We start from the raw sequence: 24,207 nt of genomic DNA on the forward strand, positions 1-24,207 counted from the left end.
GATGAAAAGAATACAGGGAGGATGACGGTGGGGGGGGGGTGGGGGTGTCGTTAGGGGTAGCCCCCGGTACGTCCCGACCGCCTCTTCTAGTCATCCCTGATCTTCTCACACATTGCATGCACACACCCCATTTTCCCAATACTTATCCCGGATGAAAAGAATACAGGGAGGATGACGGTGGGGGTGGGGGTGTCGTTAGGGGTAGCCCCCGGTACGTCCCGACCGCCTCTTCTAGTCATCCCTGATCTTCTCACACATTGCATGCACACACCCCATTCTCCCAATACTTATCCCGGATGAAAAGAATACAGGGAGGATGACGGTGGGGGTGGGGGTGTCGTTAGGGGTAGCCCCCGGTACGTCCCGACCGCCTCTTCTAGTCATCCCTGATCTTCTCACACATTGCATGCACACACCCCATTCTCCCAATACTTATCCCGGATGAAAAGAATACAGGGATGATGACGGTGGGGGTGGGGGTGTCGTTAGGGGTAGCCCCCGGTACGTCCCGACCGCCTCTTCTAGTCATCCCTGATCTTCTCACACATTGCATGCACACACCCCATTCTCCCAATACTTATCCCGGATGAAAAGAATACAGGGAGGATGACGGTGGGGGTGGGGGTGTCGTTAGGGGTAGCCCCCGGTACGTCCCGACCGCCTCTTCTAGACATCCCTGATCTTCTCACACATTGCACACACCCCAACCCCAACCCCCACCTTCGACCTTTTGGCTTGTTTGTCAGCAATGCTCTCGTATCCTATCACACACACACACACACACACACACACACACACACACACACACACACACACACACACACACACACACACACACACACACACACACACACACACACACACAATTATGCATAGTTTCAATACAAGCCTTTTGTGGTCGATCTACGATATGCTGTAAATGCAAAGTTGTCGGAAGGATTTAAAATCACCGTTCCAACAATCAGTGCGTGTCAAAACAGGTTTTGTAAAAATATCATCTTACAGTCTAGCTGGGACATCGCACTCCCTAGTCTATTTTTTTAATTTAATTTTTTTTTTACACCTGTTCCTTGTCCCGTTGTGCTCTCACACCGCCCCGTCCCTGCACTCACTGCTCCAACCACCTCTGAATTTCGTTCCGCTGCCAGACTTGTCGATTTTACAGACGCTCCAGGGAGGTGGGGGGGGGATGTCGGGTCGCTGCGGTAGGCTACCCTCGGAAGATGACACTGCACTTCTGCTGAGTCACTTCGACGGTGTTCAGTAGTGGGTCTGTCCCGAGCTAACGGACGCAGCCCACTACCTACTATGTCCCCTACAAACGACATTGACTTTAAGTCGCGGAGCCAGACTGAGTGAGCGTCCCCTCCAAAGAGCAGACCGCCACCACGTCCCTCCGTCGACCCCCCAGAACATCACACGTTGAAGACTGACAGCAGAACTACTATTCAGGGAAGGAACACTGAGACCAAGGTCACCATGAGAGCTCCGGGCATGACGGGCTACAAGAGCAACCTGACAATTTATATTTTTGATGATTAATGAGATGAGGATGATTATAATGATGATGCTTTGGATTTCCAATTTGGTTTTGAGACTACGTGACAGGGCAGCACTCTACGCTTACTGTCATAATATATCCTGGTGTCAACCAGGCCCGAGAACTGCCGCACCTGCGGTGTTGGTCAGGTATACAGAACCTGAGCACCCTCAAAGTCGCATTCGTTAAGTGAATGACACCCGGCTGGGTGATCCCAGCCTTCCCATAGGAACCACATCACTTCCACTCTGGGTAGGAGCCGACCGTAGCCCGAAAAACCCACATGACCCTGATGGGATTCGAACCCACGACCTCCCGGCCCGCAGCCCGATGCGCTAACCACTGCGCTACGGGGGCCGGTTAGTCTATTTTCAACGCCACGCTGCATCCCCCCTGCCCCACCCTCCCAATCCCTCCTCTCTCTATCTCTCTCCCGCGTGTGCGTTTTGAAATGGTTTCTGTTTCTTAAGAAATCTCACATTCAGAGTGTACATATCATCTTTTTTCTGGAAAGTGTTCGGGTGCCCTTGGTGTTATCTTTCCCTCCGTGTGACAAGTACAGACATCATTCTCGAAGGTATGAGCCTTGGCGACGCCAAAAATACATTCCTTTATGATTGTTGAGGGTGTGTTTGTTTATAAAAACATACATATTTCTTTGCTGGGTGCACACATTCTCTCTCTCTCTCTCTCTCTCTCTCTCTCTCTCTCTCTCTCTCTCTCTCTCTCTCTCTCTCTCTCTCTCTCTCTCTCTGAACATTCTTTAAATCATATCTTGTCAACAGAACACAGTATGTTTCTATAAACGGTAAAACCTCTCCCAAAGGATGTTTATAGAGTGGAGTCCCCCAGGGGTCAGTTTTAGGGCCTATTTTGTTTTGTGTATTCATTAATGACCTCCCCCTTCATATATGGGTCGCTGTAAAAAAAATGTCGCCAAATGGGTCCAACTTTTTTCGAAAAATGAAGTTTGTAAAATCGTTATTTTGATTTTAGGTCTGGAATCTGCATTCATTTATTAGTTAAAAACTGAAGTAAGCCACCTTAATGACGAGTATTAAGAACAATATCTTCAAAATGCGAGAGCTACTGTTGACGCGTTATACAAAAAATGTCGTATGCGTGGAAGTTACATGATGTCTGCAATTAGCGTATATTCTGCGTATTACTTGACACTGTCTTCATTTATGTGGCTGCATGCTGCCCCTGAATGTAGTTGAATGTAAAATGTCAAATAAGCATATGTTTTCTTTAACATTTCACCCAATCTTTTCCCTGCCTAGCTCGTTAGGGGGATATTGCGCGCCCTTGAACTTGTCTCTCGAGGAACATGGGACGCATTCTTACGATAAAACAAAACAAATCGCTTTCTCCGGGATGAACGGAGAAGAAACATTATGAAAAGACAATTGAAAGCCCGCAGATAAACTATAGAGACAGGCAAATATTTGTCTACTGCTGCCAAAGACGCTTTTATATTTGAAGCAATAACAACGTCACGAAGCTATTCTGAGTTTCGTGGTGAGCGGGGGTGCGTATCGCTAGCGCTACGTGTCATTTGTGCTACGTGTCATTTGTCCTACGTGTCATTTGTTCTACGTGCCGCTATAGCTACGTTGATTAGTGCTACAAATAATTTGTCGATGAGTCGCAATCATTCGTCCATTATCACTACGTGTCGACAGCACTACATCTTTTAGCGCTACGTGTCATTATCGCTACGTGTCAATACCACTACTTACTGACGACTCTCTCTTTCTCCTTTTTTCTCTCGCTCTCACTCCTGGTTTGTGTACGTGTATATGTATGTCGGTGTATGTGTGTGCGTGTGTGTGTCTGTTTCAGTGTGTGTGTGTGTGTGTGTGTGTGTGTGTATGTGTGTGTGTGTGTGTGTGTGTGTGTGTGTGTGTGTGTGTGAGTGTGTGTGAGTGAGTGTGTGTGTGTGTGTGTGTGTGTGTGTGTGTGTGTGTGTGTGTGTGTGTGTGTGTGTGTGTGTGTGTGTGACTCTCTATCTCTCTCTCTCTCTCTTCCTCACTCGCTCGCTCACTCACTCTGTCTCTGTCTCTGTCTCTGTCTCTGTCTCTCTCTCTCTCTCTCTCTCTCTCTCTCTCTCTCTGTGGCCTTAATAATAAACCATTCTGAGTTCTGAGTTCTCTGTCTAGCGCTATTTTTAAGGCCTTTACTTCTGTAGTTTGCAGTTTTTTCAGTGTGTTTTTAGATGCGGCAAAAAAGGATTCTTGTCCGTATTCGAGACGCGAGCGGACAAGGGCTCTTACCACCATTGTTAGACTTTTTTGGCTGTTTGCCCACGGTTTATTTTTGAGGAATCTGATTACATTTATTGCCTTGGAGGCTTTTTGTATTAGGTTGTTGATGTGGGGGGTCCATGTTAGTTTGTCGTGGATGGTTACCCCTAGGAATTTTACCGTTGTGCTGGGTTTTATGTTTTGGTTATTTATTGTAATAGAACATATCTTTTTAAAGACCGTCTTTCTGGATACTACCATGAACACTGTTTTCTCTGGTAAGAGTTCGAAGCCGTTCTCTACCATATACTGACACAGGTTGTTGACTGCACTCTGATAGGACGTCATATCAACACCAGTTTTTCCTTGTTTACACGGTCTTTTAGAGTCTAGCAGTGCGAGGTCGTCTGCATAGAGCAGAACGGTAGCCCCGCCCACATTTACTGTATTTATGTCATATAACATGATAGAAAAAAGTGTCGGCGCGACAATTGAGCCCTGGGGCACGCCCATGTCTAAGACATGTTTCTCAGAGATGGCTGAGCCCACTTTAACGTTAATGGTTCTGTTTGAAATAAAAGCTTTGATAAAATGCAGGACTGATACGGCCTGTGATACCCAGGTGTTGTAGTTTATCTAATAATTTTGCGTGCCACACGGTGTCAAAAGCTTTTTTTACGTCGTCAAAGGTGCCAAAGAGAGTGTCTTTCTGGTGGGCTAATGTTTTTTTTAATACGTTCTACAACGTTTACAATGTGGTCTTGGCACGAGCGGTTTTTACGAAATCCCGCCTGGCACGTTGGTATGAGGTTATTTTTTTCCAGGTAAAAGTCGAGTCTGTCTTTCACCAGTCGTTCGTAGATCTTGCCCAGGTGTGGGGTGAGGGCTATAGGCCGATAACTGTCGGGTAGCGATTTTGGTTTATTAGGTTTTGGAATGCCAATCACTTGGGCTTCTTTCCAAGCCGTAGGTATTTGCTGTTTCTCCCAGCAGTCATTATAGAGTCGTAATAAGACATTTAAAAATGATGAGGGTGGGAAGTGACGGATCAGTGCATCATATGAAATGGGGTCAGCTCCCGTGGCTTTCTTTACCTTTTTGATCCGCTTAATGCATTTAACTAATTCTTTTATCTTAAGGGCGCTGTTGATGATATTCTCATTATTTTCATTTAATTTCGAAAAGAGTTTTTCAGCGGTGTCCGTACGAAACTTTAGTCTTTCATCAGGTAAGTGTTTGGACTGGCTGGCCTTTGCAAAGACCTCTGCCAGCGCATTTGCCTTTTCTTTATTATTCTTTGTGAGAGTGTTATTTACAATGAGTGGTCGTTCTGGGACTTTATATTTATTTTGCATCTTTTTTACTTTGCTCCAAACGTTGCCTATATCTTTAGGATCTTGTACTGAGGTTAAGATGTACTTTTCCCAGTGATCTTTCTTTGCCTGGGATAGGATTTTATTACTGTTTACTTGTGCCTCTTTCATTAGGTCCCAGTTTATAGTTGTCTCTTTTTTTTGATATAGCGATGTGTAGTATCGCTTTAACTTTGTTGCCTTATTACAATCTTCGTTCCACCAATCGTGGCCTTTAAACAGTTTAGGTTTATTACTATTTCTTGTAGTTGGTATACTGACCTTTGCGGCGTCTAACACCGTTTCTCTGAGGTTAGAATAAAACGTTTCAATGTCCTCAGAAAAGACGTCGTTCAGAACAACAGTAGTTAACTGTGAGTTAAAAAGAGCCCAGTCTGCTTTCTTATAATTAAAAGCGCTGTTTAAGATAGGTTCTTCGGATTCGGTTCCGCCGTTAAAAATGGTTAGGAGAATAGGGAGGTGATCAGAGCCCAGGGTGTCTGGGAAAGTAGTCCACTCGGAGAGTGGTAGTAGTTCAGGGCTGGTTAATGTTAAGTCAATGGCAGAGCTGCGCTGGTCTTTATTTTGAGCCAGTCTTGTGACACTGCCATCATTTAGAATACATAATTCGGAGTTAGTTATGTTGTCTTCCAGTTTACAGTAAAAATAGTGGGGTCTGGTTTCACTAGGCTGCCAGAGTCTGCTGTGTTCGTTAAAGTCTCTGGCGATCACCCAGTGACAGGTGTCGTTTGTTAAGTCCTTTAGCCAGGCCGAGGTGTTTTCGTGAGGGCAGCCCCGGGGGTAATATATATTTAAAATGTTTAACTTTTTTAATGTTGGGACATTCACCTGAATTAGGCAGGAATAACTATGTTCGCTTGCTGTTACAGGGGAGGTTAGCGCTGAGAATTGTAGGCCTGTTTTAACGTATGTTGCTACCTGGGTGTTTTTCCTATCGGTCAAGTCGACTATGGGTGGGAAAAAGAACCCTGGGATCTCTGGCAGTTTGGAGAAGGGAACATGAAGTGATTGCAAAAGCAGGATGTCACTCTTTTGTTCTTTTAAAAAGTTCAGCAGTTGTGCTATATTAGTGTTAATAGATCTACAGTTCCACTGTAGAATTTTTAGTCTATTGTTGTTGCCTAACTGGGCTGGGGTTGTATTATTTGACGCCATTGCGACGGAAAAAAGAAACAGGAAAGACAAACAGGTGGACGTTAATCTGTCTCTTCTCTCCATTAAAGGGTTAATTTTAGTTGGTGGATATCTTTAGCAGTAAGGTCTTTTGATCCTGCCAGAGATCCCAGGGCCAGCATGGTATCGCTGGGTGAGATGGGGCCTGAGCTGGTGTTAGTGATGGTATTAAACATGCCTACTAGTGTGTCTATCAGTGACCCGGGGCTCTGTTTTTGTCTGGCCTCGACCATGCCGACCAGAGCGTGTTCCACGAAATCCAAGAGCGGTGTTTGTTCTGTGGCGGGGGTGACTTTTTTAGTCTGGATTTTTATTAAAACTATATCGGCTAACTCTTTCTCTGCCTCTCGTTGGGCTGCCTTTGTTGATTCGATCATGCCTTCTTGCACTTTGGTCATAACTTTTGAAAATATTTCGTTGATCATTTCGTCTGGGTTAATGGTTTTTGGTTCGGTTTGTCCCTCGTTCAAGTCTAGCTCTTCGGGGGGAGGGTTATGCTTTTGTTTACCCAACTGGTTTTTGCGGAGAGCAGGGACGGGATGTTTCTTAATGGTGGAGGTGGGGGGTATGTTTGCTGCATCACGCACAGCGTCTCTGCCACGCACAGCCGCTTTAGCATAGCCGGGCTGTGGAGTGGAGGTAAGCCTCGCCGGCTGCGCGCGCCAGAACCCGTCGCGTCGCTCAGCAGGGCCTGTCTCTGTTGTGTGTTTGTTAAGTTTTTCTTTTTCCTGTGTTACTTCGATTCGGGCTCGGTGCATGGCCTCTGAATATGGTATGTAGGTGGCCGAGCGGATTTTGTTTGCCCGCATGCGCAATCTGTATTCTTTGCACCCTTGATAGGAGGAAGAGTGACCCTCTTTGCAGTTTACACATGATCTTTCTTTGTCGCAGCCGTTTCCGTCGTGGCCGTAGGTGCTACACCTGCCGCACGTTGGTTTCTTTGCTCTGCAGTGAAACTTAAGGTGACCCAGTCTCTGACAGAAGGTGCAGCGCCGTACCGGGCAGGCGAAGGCCTCCACCCCATAAACCTCCCCCTCCAGCACCACACTCTCCGGCAGAACCGCGGCCCTAAATGTAATCCGCACGGCCTCTGAGGCCTTACCCTCTTTTGTTTTTAGTCTGCGGATCTGTCGGACGGCGGTCCCGCCTTTTTCGACCAGGCCCCCTCCATCAGTCCGAATCCGCACAGTAATGGTCATTTCTTTGAGGTCCTCGTCCGAGTGGAACAAGGGGACTCTTTTTATAACTCCCTCTGTTGTCACCTCTGGGGTAAAGGTTTTGATCTCAATGCTCCCTATTTCTGTCAGAGACAGGAGTTTTTTTTGTTGGGCATGTGAGACGCACCCCACCAGCACGCTTCCTCCAGGGAGTTTGCGCACTGATAGGATGGGTCCCACTGCCAGTGTGAAGTTTTTTAGCCTGTTTAGACCCAGGCCGTGAAGTGTGGCAGGGCCTTTTTTAAGATCCTCGCATATCACTGGATACTCGAGAAAGACTGGTGGGGGGGGGGGGGGGGGTGATGTTTCTGGGAACAAAGTTTTTTTTGTACTTGTCAAGGTTCTTGGGTTTTGTTTTCGTTTTTTGAGGGGAGGGTTATCTTCTGAAGTTGGGATTTTCTCTGTTGTAGCGTCAACGACAGGTACCTCTGTCCCGGCCGTTTCGGACTGTGCTGGTAGATTTTGGACAAGGGTGGTTTTCCTTTTCTTGGATTTTTTTCTGTTTTTGACAAGAACGTACTCGTCCTTCTTTTCTTCTTCATCTACAGTATTTTCTTGGGTGATCTCATCTCCTGACTCGGTAGACATTGATCGGGAATGTGGCCTCTTACAGGGGGACCCCACCCCCGAACAGCTGGCCGACGGGGAAACCCTGAGTATTTCGAGTTTGTTCTGGAGTAATTTGTTTTTTAGTTTTTGGGCAGCCGACTCTGAGCCCCCAGGGGGCACAGACCCGTCCTCATCAGTCTCTAGACTGGTATCAGTAAGGTTTGGCATGTTAAACAAGTTGGGCGGGGGAGGGAGGTGGGCGCTCAGGCTCCACTCCTCCTCTCTTAATCCGGAGGAATTCAGGGGTAGGTCTGCTAGATAGCTACAGCTAAAGACACTATCCTCCCACTCATTCATTCAGGACACTCACATACAGGCGGACGTGGTTCTATATAAACAAAAGGCAGTCAGTAGCAATGAGCGTGAGAGTGTGCAGCTGATGAGTGCAACTGTTTGTAAAAATATTTCGGCCAGTACAGCATCAGGGGTATTTGTTTGTTGGCTAAAGCACCAGGGCTATCTGTTTGCTTGCAAAAGCACGAGGGCTATTTGGGGGAAAAAAAAAAAGAAAAAAAAGCACGGTTTAGCAACTCAGGATTAAAAGGCACGGTAAAAGCAGAGTTAGGACAGCTCACGACTTAAAAGAAATAAAATTAACAACAACGAAGAAACAGTAAGAAACCAACAAGCACAGGTGGTTTAAAAATCCGCATCAAGGGCTATGCTTACCACTGGGCATAGAAATAAAAGAAATAAAAGGGCCTCAGCAACGAGGCGCGGAAATAAAAGTGACCAGAGTTAAATCAAGCCCAATCGGTTAAGGTCGAAAGAAAGTCACCGGAGCGTTGAGCGGAACAAAACAAACAAAAAGCCCAAGCATAAACATAAGCAAACAGCGGCCAAAAAGGCAAAGTAAAAAGCACAGACCGTACAGCACCTGTAGCAGGCCAAGTAGTAAAATCAGGTAGTTAAAAGTCAGGTGTGAGCACGAAGCGTTGAGCGTTTGTGGCGTGAGAGCAAAACAAAACGAAGCAACCTAAGCAGAATAAACGCAGTAGAGAAGCAAGCAATGTAAGGCAGACCGCTCACCCAGCACAACACCGCACAGACAGACACGTAGAAATGTGAGCGATGTGATTCGATGTGAGAGCAAGTTGACAAATGCGACCTCTCTCAAGCTCGTCTCTCTTGCTAGCGAACGTCGAGTTGGGGCACAGGTATTGGAAGGCGGAGCTTATTACAAAAAAACAAAAAAATACACACAATCTTGCACATTGCTTATTCCGCCTGCCCCCCCCCCCCCCCCTGTCGGCTTAACCCCTTTACCGCCATGAATTGGGTCGGCGTGTGCAGTGTAGTCTATTCATTTACGGTTTCAGAAAAAAATGATATGTTATACTTGTTTACTTCGTAGTTTCTCTGTGTGTTTTAACCAAACAGTGGCTTGGTTGATTTTCTCATGAGCCCATTTAAAGGTAAGAGCACTTTCTTTTACATTTCAGCAAGGATATGCCTGCTTATTAAAAGCCTGACAGAATGGTTTCTTCGTGGAGTACAAAGACAACAGACGCTAAGATCTGGTTAACATGAAAGTAAAAGCTATATAATGAACTGATTCGTTAATCAAATGTTTGCTTGAAATAGGAATTGCAAAAAGAAAACAAAAAAGGTTTGCAGCGCAATTTAAAAACGTTATTTTATGATTCAAAAACTACATTCATATGGTGTGTTTTGAATATTTGCTCCAAAAAAAAGAAAATCCTTTGTATTTAAATGAGGTTCACTTCGGCTTCAGCTTTAGGTTAGGGTTAGGGTTAACCCTAGCACTAGGTCAGTGATGTCTTGGTTGATCGGTTTTGGTAAGCCAACGACTTATTAGTCTCTGCGTTATATAACATAGTGTGTTCAGTTTCAAACGTATTGGTTGAAAGATACACTGCATGTTTCGATGTCACTTTATTTTCACCGTCTATCTGTGTGTGCATGTGTGTATGTATGTGTGTGTGTGTGTGTGTGTGTGTGTGTGTGTGTGTGTGTGTGTGTGTGTGTGTGTGTGTGTGTGTGTGTGTGTGTTTACGAGTGCTGTGCAGGCGGTTGTTAGTGGACGTTATTGACGTGTGTGCGTGTTTACGAGTGCTGTGCAGGCGGTTGTTAGTGGACGTTATTGACGTGTGTGCGTGTTTACGAGTGCTGTGCAGGCGGTTGTTAGTGGACGTTATTGACGTGTGTGCGTGTTTACGAGTGCTGTGCAGGCGGTTGTTAGTGGACGTTATTGACGTTATATCACCATGCATTTAGCAACTTCTTCACCGCGCCTTCGCCGACACATAGGCTCTACTCGGGAAGCAAAACTTGCAAAACAACCGATGGCACATTTCACCTACTGCGTTACTCTTGTGTCTAACCTCCGCCCTCTTACTCCTGCCCCGCCCTCCACCCCCCCACCCCCTACCCCTACCCTTTGACGCACAAAGACAACCCCTACCCCTACATTATACACCTACGTATGATTCACCCCCTTCCCTTTTTCACGAACCTATTTTTGAGAAACTGAACTTCTTTTGGTGAAGGTTACATAAATGTGACCCTCCACCACGAAATGAGTCGCATGTCACCTCGCGCGGTTCTGCGCTAGGCTTAATAAAAGTCCGGGGAGTGTCTGGTTAACTCAAACAGTTTTCGCTCTTTTCTAAAACGGTTTTCACCACTGGATAGAGCATAAAAAAACTCTTTAGAAAAATGTAAAAATTTGAAAATCATGCAAAGGTGACATGCGACTCATTCCGTGTTGGAGGGTCACAAATGTAATAAACGCAACATGTCACCTGTGACTAAACTTCGACCAAGGGCAAAAACTGCCACTTACCTTATGTTTCATAACAGTATGTCTTCTTTACTATCGAGAACTCGAGTACTTGAATTATGTTTGTGTCAGGTTGACATTTTCTTCGCAAATGCTTGGCATTTACATGACATTTGTGTTCTGTTATTCTTATTGAGTGCATGGTTTTTCTTAAAAAATAACCACGAAATCATTCTTTTGATCTTTAGCCGTTGTTTTTTTGTTTTTTTTTTTGGCCAGGATTTATGAGCTTTAGCATATTTGCCAAAATGACAATACGATTTCAACAATGTTAAAAAGTTTTGGGCACCTTTCCCACAGTGTAAAAAGTTCAGACAAAGTTCTGGACAAGTTTGACGCTATGATGTTTCGACGATATTCGACGCTAAACAGCATCTCTGTATTCTCGTCGAAGGCACGGTTTTTGTTCATAAGAAATAGGTGACCGGGACATTTCCCGTTCTGCTCCTTTTTCTACTTTACATGTACATATATTCATGTAACGGAACTAAACAAAAACATTACGGTTATTCTACTTTGTATGGGTCCCCGATATCGCATGCGTAGCGTTCACAGTAGATAAAAGAACATGTCCTGGGTTTGTCCATAGATCCCAATATGTTCCTGCCACGATTAATTGTCCCCAACTTCCACGCTGAACACCACATTTCTACTCAACCGGCCAATAAACACCAGAGATCTGAGTGCGGACAGTCGGACAGACAGACAAAGAAAGTGAAACCTATATACACCTCTATTTACGTTGGGATGGGGGTGGGATGGGCGTAACAACTGTGAAACTATGGTGCGTTTGAATAGATACACTTTAAAAGATTCAGGTAACTCACCCACAACCTGTGTGTGTGTGTATGTTGTGTGTATGTGTGTGTGTGTGTGTGTGTGTGTGTGTGTGTGTGTGTGTGTGTGTGTGTGTTTGTGTAGAAATGTGTGTAGGTATGTGTGTACGCGTGGGAAGGGTGGATGTGCGTGCGTGCGTGCGTGTGTGTATGTGTGTGTCAGTGTGTGTATGTGTGTGCGTTGGGGTTGGGGAAGGTTTCGCGTGCGTGAGCGCGTACGTTCATGCGCGCCCACGCGTGTATGTTTGTTTGTTTTCATGCACCTGTGCCAGTGTCTCTTTCAAAGAAGAATATGTTATGGTGCGGTAGCACACAGAAGGATACAGACACCCCAAGAACCATTAAAGAACGTAGACCCTCCGAGAAGATGAACAGCAGTAGTCCTTCAAGGTCTCCACAAGGACCTCCTCCCCGAGGTCATGAGAACGCTCAGAAGGCTTCAAACAGACGTTCATCAGACTCTGCAGTTCCACAAGGACCATCGTATGCTCCAAAGGGGAGGAGAGGCCCAGGAGCTGAGAGACGAGGATCTTGGCAGGACCAGCGGCATGCGGGTTCTGGTCGACAGGCGGCACAACAGGTTGGCTAATTGATTGGCTGATAGATGGATTGACTGCTATGGTTATAGGCACTCTTTGTGATTTATGCTGACTGGCTCGCTTAAAAAATGCTGTGTGATATGCATTTTCCCGTCATGTCCTCTTTGATGTTAATTCTGAATCTGGCGCTCTTCATCTCGGGCAAGAAAAAAGCGAAACAGCTGAAACGCATGTTCAGCATGGCCCATGGTATACATATGTTTCTGAGAACATTTCAACTGTTAACATTGATACCTTGACGTAAATGACTGGCTTGAGCCAGGTCATGAGTGTTCGGTACACTGACAAACATAAACAGATCACAGGTGTCCAGGGAGAGATGGATGGTTCAGTTCAGATCAGTTTTGTTCAGTCAGTACCGTGACTGAGTTTTTGTTTGTTTGGTGGTGTTGCGGGCTTGGGGGAGGGGTGGGGGTATTGGGGTGAGTTAGCGGGCATGGAAGATGAAATGCTGCTAGTTGGTTCCTTTTATGTCTCTGATTTGATGTGTTCACAAGATTATTTTGTTAGAGCATGATTGTAAAGTTTTGATGTTGCGCTATGTAAATGCTCATTTATTATTATTATTATTATATTATTATTTGCCATGTTGAGGTGCGTCCCTCTTCCACATTCAGTTCTTTCTCTGTCCACCCTGAGGTCATCTTCCTTGCCTTTGAGGGTGGTTTCGATGAGCGGGAATAAATGGGTGATTGAAATGACGGGTTAATGTTTGATTGGACTCTAGCTATTTGCGGGAGATTTGTATTTGGCACTGCTTGATTTACTAACTGATTGATTGATTAATTGATTGATCGATTAATTTAACATATGCATGCATGGTTTCAATGTTGTTGTTTTTGATTTTATCACAAGAAGACCATCACACGGAGATATTTATGAAACGAATCTTTGTTAATAGTTTAAGAATAGTTTTCTTCATTCCATGTATATAACATGTAGTGTCGAACAAAAATGCTTTCGACCCCCTCCCCCCCCTCCCGCCCTTCCCCCTCCACAGTACGAAATCTCACTAATAAACGCTTAGGAGGCAACAGGATTTTAATGACATTATCCAGTGTTTGCATTTTGCAGCTTCTGTCTTTAATTCAAACTGTTGCAGGATGCGGAACTACAGATTGTCCTCATTGGTAAAACCGGAAACGGGAAGAGCTCCACCGGAAATGCTATTCTTGCCCCACCTACGCCACCCTTCAAAGTGTCCATGGGGATTCTGTCGGCCACTGAACACACCCAGCTTGCAGAGTTCCATATGTTTCACGGCACAATGAAGCTGAAAGTGCGTATAGTAAACATAATTTATTTGCATTTTGTTCTGTCTGACATTTGATGCAGATTGAGACAGTCATTGTTCTAATAGAGCGCCCTAGCCGTCGAGACAGTCGCTGCGCTAGTGGTCGAGTTTGTAACAAGTACAGTCGAAATTTGTTTTAAGTGTCATATTTTCAGAATTTTTTTTTTTTTGCATGGATTTGTGTTAGTTGTTAGAATGTTTTTTTTTTAATCTTACATTTTGAACTATTGAATGCTCACACACGTGCACACTTCTTTCTAGTCTCGGTCAGCCACTTAAATAAGTAGTTAGGTCGGACTGTGACGTCGCATGGCTCAAGGAAAGCAAATCCAACGTTCAATCGACTTGTCGATATGTTGTCCATCCAATATTATTCAGTCTGCGATGTGACATCTACGTATTTTGTTTGGCGTAATTTAGTATTTGCATACATTTTCTCATGAGGAGTTAAGAATATGCACATTTGCAGCACTAAAATAACGTCTGCTGCGTTATATCATGTTTTATGATTACATGTCTAATCTTTATGTCTCATCTCGTATGACAGGTTCAGGTTGTGGATTTTCCGGACGTGACCTGTGACATGACCGACGAAGCAGTGCGAAAAGAAGTGCAACTCTGTACGACCTTGACCTTTCCGTATTCTTCCGCCATCTGTCTCGTCGTCAGAGCGGATGTTCGCTTTACGCCAGAAGAGTACGCCACCTATCGGAAGACTCGGGAACTGCTAGGAGAACGGATGTTCAACAATATGGTGGTTGTCTTTACCATGGGAGATAAACTGCCTCCAGCTGACAGGGTAAACATCTAACGATCGACTTTCTTTTTAAGGGATTTCCATTTAAGGATATCATAATTTTAAGGCATTGTCCCTTGGGCATACGGGATAATGTTAACCACCACAGGTCTCTCCAGGCTTTCGCACGGAAGAAGTGCATCCTTCCACATTATCTCACGCAACAATTCAGAGACCTAGCTTTTTCCTAAATACATTTCGAAAGTGACAATCATTTCAATCTGCTAAAAACAATTTGGGAAAAGGCAAAATATTCGAAGTTCGTAGCAATGTCGACTAAAAGATGTCTTTGTCCAAGAGGTTGCCAGTTCTGATGCTATAATATCAGCCAATTGACTGCTTTCTTTTCAGAGCAGTTACATTCTACAGCTATTGTCGATTCGTATTAGGGTAGGCTCTTGATTAAATGCACTTTCCATTTCGCGTGAATCATCCCGTGAACCACCACAGATATGTCCAGACTTTTACATTCTATAAGAGCTTTCTTCAATCTCGGCACTCGACAAAATTCAACAACCTGTCTGATTCCTTTGCAGAGTGGGCTTTTTTTTCGGGGGGGGGGGGGGGGGGAGAGAGAGAGAGGGGGGGGGGTAATAATGTCGCAGTTTGACATAGGTACCACGCTGGACCGATAACAGCTAGTTGCTACAGATGTGTGGTGTGTGTTCAAGTGGCAAGATGCCCTTATCCCATGGACAGATCTGTGGAGGTGCATATGATTGTTTACACGGGAACGGAGGAACGTGTAACTTCCAGGGTTAACCCTCACTTATTCCCCCCTCTGCTTGATCTTTACCTCTGTAAACTTGTAGGGCGAATTATTTTTTTTATAAACACCCAGCAACGAAACAAATAACTAGCCAGCGACAGCATGAATCCTCGATAGTTCATGGGTTGAGAAGCTGTTCTTTGCGGGCACTACTTTTGCGACTGAAAAGTTCCGAACGCTCTAATGTACGAAATATACATCTCTGGAGCAAACAATACAAACATCCTGCATTTAAACTAGCAACTTCAGGCTTAAACACATGAATCTCCATATAAAATCCATGAGTTCGGTTGTTTTCTGACTCGAAATCTATCTCTCATACTTTGTCTAGATTCAAGAGTAGTTCCCCTTTCAAATTTCAATACACTCAGTTTCCTTGCCAAAAGACTGCAATAATATATCCGGGCGACGGTCAATTTTCAACAATATTTCATTTTGTAAACAGATCCCACGCAGCCAAAATGCACACATCCCATCAATTTAAAGTACATAAAGCGGTTTCATACTCTGTTTTGCCCCAGAAAACCGAACTTCATTCAGTATTTAACGTTGGAACACGGGTGCAAAAGTTCGTCTGCTACTCCGATTCGACGAATGAAAAATGTCCTTTGCAATACCAAAACATAAACAGAACACACAATATAATTATGCCTTTACCGCCACAGCAGAATAGCAACATATCTGTGTACTTGATTTTAGTCAAAAACAGAGAAATTGACATGAAGTGTTAAAAGATTTTCACGGAATTATACAACCGCGCTTTAATCAATCGCCTGCGCAGGTAGACTGGTTGAGTGAATAGGATTCGATCAAACTTTAGTCCAAAAACTCCTTTTTTTCTTTGAACAACTGAAGGAAGAAGGAACAAGTAGAAGCTCGCATTTTTCAGGTTCCGCTAACTTCGACCAATATTTTTAATATTCACTGAGACTCGACATGTGGCCTCTATCAATTTAGCAGTTGTTTTACCTGACCAAATTCCGACAGCCGTTTTATTCTGAAAAGGTATCTTTTGTATGTTCTTGTCACAGAACAACTTTCAGGAACAGCTTCAGCGGGCCAACAAGGAACTAAAACAGGTGCTCGAAGACGCGAAAGGTCGTTACGTCATGCTTAGCAACTTAGCTGAAGGCGTCCTTGAAAACCAGCGAGTGGTAAATGACGACAGGCACATAGGAGTAGCGAGCCTGCTGGACATCGTTATTGACTTGCACAACGCTAACGTAAACAGTAAGTGTATCTTCTTGATCACAGACCAATCTGAGTAGGTCCCGTCAACTGTATGAGTGTCCTGTTGACCGCCGACTCGAATCGCGTGGTCAAAGTGATAAAGGATTATCATATGTTGAAAAGTAATTTCCTGCTTGATCGCCGTTGTATGTGAATGTGTCCTTCTCTTTCGGGCATAACACATCATAGGATAATTTTGTTTATACAAATTTAATTGTCAATATCCATAAAGTCATGCGAGTCTTTGGCTGCTTATAGTTTACGAGTGTGCTTTGACTCACAGACATAAACTAGTTAGTGACGAGGCTACTGGACAGTGTCGTCAAATTCTACAACACTAGCGTAAATAGTGAGTAAAACGTCATGGTTAGTAAAGATTGTTTCACAACTACCAACTATGTACATAAGTGAAAATTATATCTTGTAGAATTCTGTTTGCATCTTTCATGAACAAAAGTGGATCTCAATGTCATTGTCTAATGTCAAGAAATGTGTCCTAACTTTGCTTTTCAGGTTATGGAGCTAAATCTCTTCGCGTTGTGCTTCTTGGATCCAGCGGAAGTGGAAAGAGCGCCACCGGAAACAGTATCTTGTGCACAAAACCTGAGTTCAAAGTTCACACGGGTCTTGCAACCGGTACCAAGTCCTGTGGCAAGGCCACCGCCAGCTCACGAGGTTTTGATCTGGAGGTAGGCGGTTCGCTAGACATATCTTCATTTCGACAAAAAAATCAAAAAACAGTGTTCCAAAATCAAGAAAGCTGTCGGAAGATCCCCAACTTTTCAGATTGAGAGAACCGTGGTGATAAAAAAAACCAATATTTGTTAATAATAACTTCAACTCATTCCGTAAACTGTATTTGCATGTTCAACTGGAATAACTAAATGAAGTGAGTTTGACCCCATTTGACTTTCAAAAAGTACTTACTACCTGACTGGTTTCCCAACAGAGGTAAAAGTGTCCCATTTCTTCTTCTTTCTTGTTCTTCTTCTGCGTTCCTGAACTTTATACACTCAGGTTTCACCTTATGGTAAAAGTGTTGCATGCCACACCGTTTGTTTACCCTGCTACATGTGCAGCATGACGCCGTTGTCACGAACTGAAAACTCTACCTGAACAATCCTTCTCATTGCGGTCAATGCGCATGCGATAACATGGGGAGATTAATCAGGTTGTGAACAATCTAACCCTAACCCTTACCCTAATCATAATCCTAACCCTAACCCTAACCCTAACCCATGGTTCGTTCGGTCAAAGGGTCGCATTTTTTTAAGTCCAAGATTGGTGCATGCGCATTGACCGCAATGAGAAGGATTGTTCAGCAGAGGTTTCAGGTCGTGACACCGTTATTGAGGGTGTGCATGCTATGTATATCATGTGTGTTTCCAAGTCCTTAGACTTTTGCTGGAAACTCGAGATCTTTAACGTGCGCATTGGTAATCAAAAAACAAAGAAAGGTAGGTTGTTGGAACGTTTGTTATTGACAAAACATTACATTAACTTATTAATAGGGTTTATTTATTATTTAAATTATTTATTAGGGTTATTAAAAATGTGAATGTATAGTTTTGTCAATAACAAACTTTCCAACAACCTACCTTTCTTGTTTTTTGATTCTGAATTTTGGAACGTTGGCAGTCTCTGTTTTTGGATTGGTATTTTTACATGAATTTATTCACGAGGATGTTACGATTCTGTTCGCTTAGAGTCGGCAATGAATGTTGACTCTGGGAAATACCTCTAAAAAAAAGACCCCACAGTACCTGGGCATGTATTGAACCCATGACAATAGCGACGAACTGGTCCCAAAACCAGCGCGCTACACACCTTCTTCTTCTTCTTCTGCGTTCGTGGGCTGAAACTCCCGCGTACACTCGTGTTTTTGCACGAGTGGAATTTTACGTGTATGACCGTTTTTACCCTGCCATTAAGGCAGCCATACGCCGCTTTCGGAGGAAGCATGCTGGGTATTTTCGTGTTTCTATAACCCACCGAACTCTGACATGGATTACAGGATCTTTTCCGTGCGCACTTGGTCTTGCGCTTGCGTGTATACACGAAGGGGGATAAGCCACAAGCAGGTCTGCACATAAATTGACCTGGGAGATCGGAAAAATCTCCACACTTAACCCACCAGGCGGCCGCGGCCGGGATTCGAACCCTCGACCTTCCGATTAAGAGGCCGACGTCTTACCACCCCGCCACAGCGCCCGTCGCTACACACCTAGCTAGGGACCCAACGCAGACCCCATTTTGATATCCACATTTGTTTTCCCATGTGTGAAGATCTGTTTCCATTAATCAGATAAGCTAGCTGTTTCAACATTTCTTTTTGAGCCCATGATAGAAAGTAGTCAGTTCTGTCTTGAGCAACTTGAAGAAGAAACAGCAAACAGTATCTTTTGCAAATTCATGTTGCTTATATGAGTCCCTTTTGTCCTCTTCCTAAAGGGTAGATGAAACAGATATATGAGGTCGTGCATATGATGGTACATAGCAGTGAATAAACAGGTAATGCATCTTTTCTTTCGTCTTCAAATTATAGCATCGAATTGTTACTCCGCCGTCATATAGTTAGCAGTATCGATCGGTTCTCTTCTTCGTTTTGTTTTCTAAATCTAAATAAACCCACCAAAATGACCGTAAGTGAGACATTGTTTTTTTAACAACGACTTCTTGTTGTTCGCATGCACGAGCAATTACATATCTAAAGAAGAAAACCAACAAAGTCGTTTTCGTTTTTGTCTTTTTCATGCAGATAGTGGACACTCCAGGAATCAGCCCAAAGGACGGGGACCGTCACGGTCTGTCGAAGGATGTTCAGAAATGGTTCTCCAAACTCGACCCTGGACCAGACGTTGTCCTCCTTGTAGCGAAGGCCAACGAACGCTTCAAGGACGAGGACTACAAAGCCTTCCAAGGCTTCCAGCGCGTCATCGGTGACGATTTCAACAAACACGTCATCATCATCTTCACAGGAGGAGACGAGCTGACGAAAAAACGCACAACGATCGATGACGACATCAAATCCGCGCCGGCCTTGCTTCAGAATCTGCTCACAGCGGCAAAGAACAGATACATGGTTTTTGACAACAAAACGACGTCAGCGACGAAAACGTTGCTTCAGAGAAACCGCTTGTTGCAAGAAATAGCAACATTGAAGGAAAAGAATAAAGGGCAGCCGCTGCAGATGAGCAAGAAGATTGCAACGGAGAAGAATTACGATACAACCACAGAAGAATCACCAGTAAGAGTTCAGCCTGCTCAACAATCACATGGTCATTCCTGGAGATGTGTGGTGATTTAGGAAGGGCTGCAGAAAAAAAGGCGACAGGAAGAAAAGAAGGGGAAAGTACCAAAGAGGAAATAAGGGAAGGGAGGGTGAGAAACACACAAACAAGGAAAGAAAATGATAATGGCGATGGGGAAGAGACGAGAAGACGAAGAGAAGAGAGATATATGACGAGAGGTTTGAAGGAATTGATACATGAAAGAGAAACGGAAGCAAGCTAAAAAGAAAGAACGAAAAGAAAAAGAAAGGTAGGGAGGATAAGAAGAAACAGAAAAGGAAGAAAAATGTCAACAACCACAACAACAATATCAATAACAACAGCAAAAGCAGGAAGAAGAGGAAATAGAATGAAAGAATACTTATATATAAGGCATATAAACAAGTGAGATGATTTCGTATTAATTAAGGCCTACAGTGCAAAGGATGTGCACTCAAGAGTGAAAAGGATTATAGCATTCATTCGCGGAATCGAGTGTTTCATTGTACATAGTGGCTTTGCTGATGTTTATATTATATCTTTGCAGCTTTACTTGTAGGCCCGTTATTGCTGCTGATAGTCAGGTTGTGATTTAAAAGTCGGAGTAGATACCTTCCTTCTGGATAAACCATCACAGGGGCGGATTAGGGGGGTGGTTACAGGGGTTACGGCCCCCCCCTCCCCGGCTGTCCAAAAAGAAAGATTTAATACTAACTTTAAAAGAAATAATGAGTGGCTGCTGACACCAGTTGATCATGTTTAAAATCAAGGATAAGCCATAAATTGTTCATAAAATAGCCTTGCCCCTGTACCCCACAAGGGGTCTACCCCTGGACCCCAGGTTGTACCCCCCTCCCCCTCTGGCTTAACTGCTCCGCCCCTGCATCATGTAGGCAGTTCTATATCTGTTCAGGCTTTTACACGGGATAAGAGCATTCCTCAACTTGAATACATTCTGAAACACTGCAACCCAGCTGCGTTTCGAGAAGAGTGGGAGCTTTTGGTTTAGTTCGTGTTATATTACTGACACATATGTCAATGTGCAAGATCAGTTCAGCAAAACTATTCCACTTTACGGAGAAAACAAAATAGGCTGTTAATGTTTGTTGTTAATGTGTGGGTGTAGATTGTCCTTGGCGCAATTAAGATCTGTGATGCGTATCAAGATGGTGTGTGATGACATACGAAACCGATGCATGCACATCCTGGCGGTCACCTTACGAGTAACTTTCTACTGATAATTTGACACAGTCACCGACAAAATATTTGTTTTAGAAATTTCTTTTCAGTTTCTCGGGAAACACGCAGAAGAAGGGAAAGAACTTTTACCAGACGCCATTATTGGCATTATAGGCTGTGACGTTTTTTCAAACTTTCGGAGAGACAGTCAAGAGGACACGTTTGTTTGTTTGTTTGTTTGTTTGTTTATTTGTTGCTTAACGTCCAGCCGACTACGCAGAGCCATATCAGGACGAGGAAGGGGGGGATGAAGGGGGCCACTTGTCAAGCGATTCCTGTTTACAAATGCACTAACCCATTACTTGTGTCCCAGCAGGCTTTAGTAAAACTAAATTAATACCTACTGGAAGATTACCAGTTTCCAGTATGTTAAAATAGGCTTAACCTATCTACTGCTGGACTTACATCAGAACACTAACAGATTAAACTATACATGAATCGCGAGACAAGCGGCAAGAGAAGAGATTTTTGGAAAAAATACAGGTGAATGAGCAAGAAGGCAGAAAAAAGAAAAGAATTCATGAAGAAAAAGAGAGCATGACAGGAAAGAGGAACCAAAAATCTACCTAACAGCAAACTAGAAAGCTCCTGCGGTTCCAAAAACAGGAGGGGCTTTTAATTTCATAACCGCAGTGCCCCACTGCGGGAAGAGGACACGTCTTGGTTTGTTTAGTCGGTGTTGTTTCCGATTTAACGGGAATAAAAGTTATCCTTGGTAGTTAAAAAACAAGTCGCGTAAGGCGAAATTACAACATTTAGTCAAGCTGTCGAACTAACAGAATGAAACTGAACTCACTGCATTTTTACAGCAAGAGCGTATACTCGTAGCATCGTCAGTCCACCGCTCGATGCAAAGGCAGTGAAATTGACAAGAAGAGCGGGGGGTAGTAGTTGTGCTGAGAAGGATAACACGTTTTTCTTTATCTCTATTCTTTTTGACTTTATGAGCGTGTTTTTAATCCAAACATATCACATCTATATGTTTTTGGAATCAGGAACCCACAAGGAATAAGATGAAATTGTTTTTAAATCGATTTCGGAAATTTTATTTTAATAATAATTTTTATATTTTTAATTTTCAGAGCTTGTTTTTAATCCGAATATAACATATTTATATGTTTTTGGAATCAGAACATGATGAAAAATAAGAAGAACGTAAATTTGGATCGTTTTAAAAACAAATTATTTTTTTTACAATTTTCAGATTTTTAATGACCAAAGTCATTAATTAATTTTTAAGCCACCAAGCTGAAATGCAATACTGAAGTCTGGCCTTTGTCGAAGATTGCTTGGCCAAAATTTCAATCAATTTAATTGAAAAATGAGGGTGTGACAGTGCCGCCTCAACTTTTACAAAAAGCCGGATATGACGTCATCAAAGGTATTTATCGAAAAAAAGAGAAAAAAAATCCGGGGATATCATTCCCAGAAACTCTCATGTAAAATTTCATAAAGATCGGTCCAGTAGTTTGGTCTGAATCGCTCTACACACACACACGCACAGACAGACACACACACATACACCACGACCCTCGTCTCGATTCCCCCTCTACGTTAAAACATTTAGTCAAAACTTGACTAAATGTAATGACATATTTTTTCCAAAGATAATAATGAGGAAAGTACCTGATCGTAATATATTGGCAGAACGATAACCGCTATTCCATTCACTTTCCCCAAACACCACCTCTGCCAAGTATCACTTTTCAGGTCTTCTGACTTACGTGTGCATCATTTGTATTTGATATTAAAACCAGAATGACAAAACGCGCGCGCGCGCGTGTGTGTGTGTGTGTGTGTGTGTGTGTGTGTGTGTGTGTGTGTGTGTGTGTGTGTATGTGTGTGTGTGTGTGTGTGTGTGTGTGTGTGTGTGTGTGTGTGTGTGTGTCCGACGTAGCTAGCTGTACTATTTTGTTTGATTAGAACTGTATTCACCCACAACTGGCCTCTTTTGTCTCAGACTTTCTTTTGTGTGTACTATAGTGACACTTAACTATGCAACGTTTTCTTCTGTGTTAGATACTAATTTCAAAATGTTAAAGTATAAACAATACCAATACAACATTGCAATCTTGGGTTTTTGAACAATTAAAACAAACAAAGCTTAAGACACAAGTTAATGTATTGTCAATTCAATAATCCCAGCGAAGCTGGAGGTATCCCGTGAACGCTATACTGTAATCGATTTGAGAAATGTGCATACCGAATAATACATGATAAAGAAGGATTCTTTGTGCCCGAAAATGGGCCACAGTTGGAGATGGAAGTTCACCAAAAATTGGGACCATACTAACAAAAATACGGTGGGTAAAATTGGCGCCCCCATTTTTTGAGCAAACGCCACCCAAGGCCGCTTTGGACGGGTAGAAATTCCGTAGTTTCCAAGTCTATGGATAAAGCTCGCGTAAGAAGAATACGTCACGGTCGAAAGTCTTTGACGTCAATTAATGCATCATGACGTCATGCCTCCCTGTAGTCTTTCTCTCTCGCGCGGTGTGTGTGTTTGTGTTCATTTTGTGCACATGTGTTAGTGTTACTGTTTGTGTGTGTGTGTGTGTGTGTGTGTGTGTGTGTGTGTGTGTGTGTGTGTGTGTGTGTATTTGTGTGTGTGTGCGCACGCGTGCATGAGTCTGTACTCGTGTGTGTGTGAGTGTGTGTGTGGTGTGTGTGTGTGTGTGTCTGTGTGTGTGTATTTGTGTGTGCGCACGCGTGCATGAGTCTGTACTCGTGTGTGTGTGTGTGTGTGTGTGTGTGTGTGTATTTGTGTGTGTGTGTGTGTGAGTGTGTGTGTGGTGTGTGTGTGTATTTGTGTGTGCGCACGCGTGCATGTGTCTGTACTCGTGTGTGTGTGTGGTGTGTGTGTGTGTGTATTTGTGTGTGTGTGTGTGTGTGTATGTGTGTGCGCACGCGTGCATGAGTCTGTACTCGTGTGTGTGTGTGAGTGTGTGTGTGTGTGTGTGTGTGTGTGTGTGTATTTGTGTGTGTGTGTGCACGCGTGCATGAGTCTGTACTCGTGTGTGTGTGAGTATGTGTGGGGTGTGTGTGCGTATTTGTGTATGTGTGTGTGTGCGCGCACGCGTGCATGAGTCTGTACTCGTGTGTGTGTGTGAGTGTGTGTGTGGTGTGTGTGTGTGTGCATACGTGTATGTGTGTGCGTGTATGTGTGTTTGTTTGTAAAGGTGTGTATGTCTGTCTGTCCATATGTGCGTATGGG

General features: G+C 43.7%; 1 protein-coding gene and 1 long non-coding RNA gene across 2 annotated transcripts in view; one reads left to right on the forward strand and one right to left on the reverse strand.

Annotated features, from left to right (window-relative positions):
• LOC138962000 (uncharacterized) overlaps positions 1 to 24,207 on the reverse strand; it is a 231,751-nt gene that overhangs the window by 22,107 nt on the left and 185,437 nt on the right. The window lies entirely within an intron of this gene.
• On the forward strand, positions 9,438 to 23,122 carry LOC138961995 (GTPase IMAP family member 8-like). The gene is made up of 7 exons (XM_070333689.1): positions 9,438 to 9,573; positions 12,107 to 12,377; positions 13,499 to 13,675; positions 14,238 to 14,489; positions 16,287 to 16,485; positions 16,999 to 17,174; positions 19,244 to 23,122. The coding sequence occupies exons 2-7, from the start codon at positions 12,165 to 12,167 to the stop codon at positions 19,790 to 19,792; spliced, it is 1,566 nt and encodes a 521-aa protein (XP_070189790.1). The 5' UTR covers positions 9,438 to 9,573; positions 12,107 to 12,164; the 3' UTR covers positions 19,793 to 23,122.

The sequence above is a fragment of the Littorina saxatilis genome, linkage group LG3 (assembly GCF_037325665.1).
Source record: "Littorina saxatilis isolate snail1 linkage group LG3, US_GU_Lsax_2.0, whole genome shotgun sequence".
Classification (NCBI taxonomy): Eukaryota; Metazoa; Mollusca; class Gastropoda; order Littorinimorpha; family Littorinidae; genus Littorina; species Littorina saxatilis.

Coding starts and splice junctions, on each gene's coding strand:
- LOC138961995 (XM_070333689.1), top strand. CDS start 12,165: ATGAACAGCAGTAGTCCTTCAAGGTCTCCACAAGGACCTCCTCCCCGA. Junction 16,486..16,998: donor GCACAACGCTAACGTAAACA/GTAAGTGTATCT, acceptor TTTGCTTTTCAG/GTTATGGAGCTAAATCTCTT. Junction 17,175..19,243: donor CACGAGGTTTTGATCTGGAG/GTAGGCGGTTCG, acceptor TTTTTCATGCAG/ATAGTGGACACTCCAGGAAT.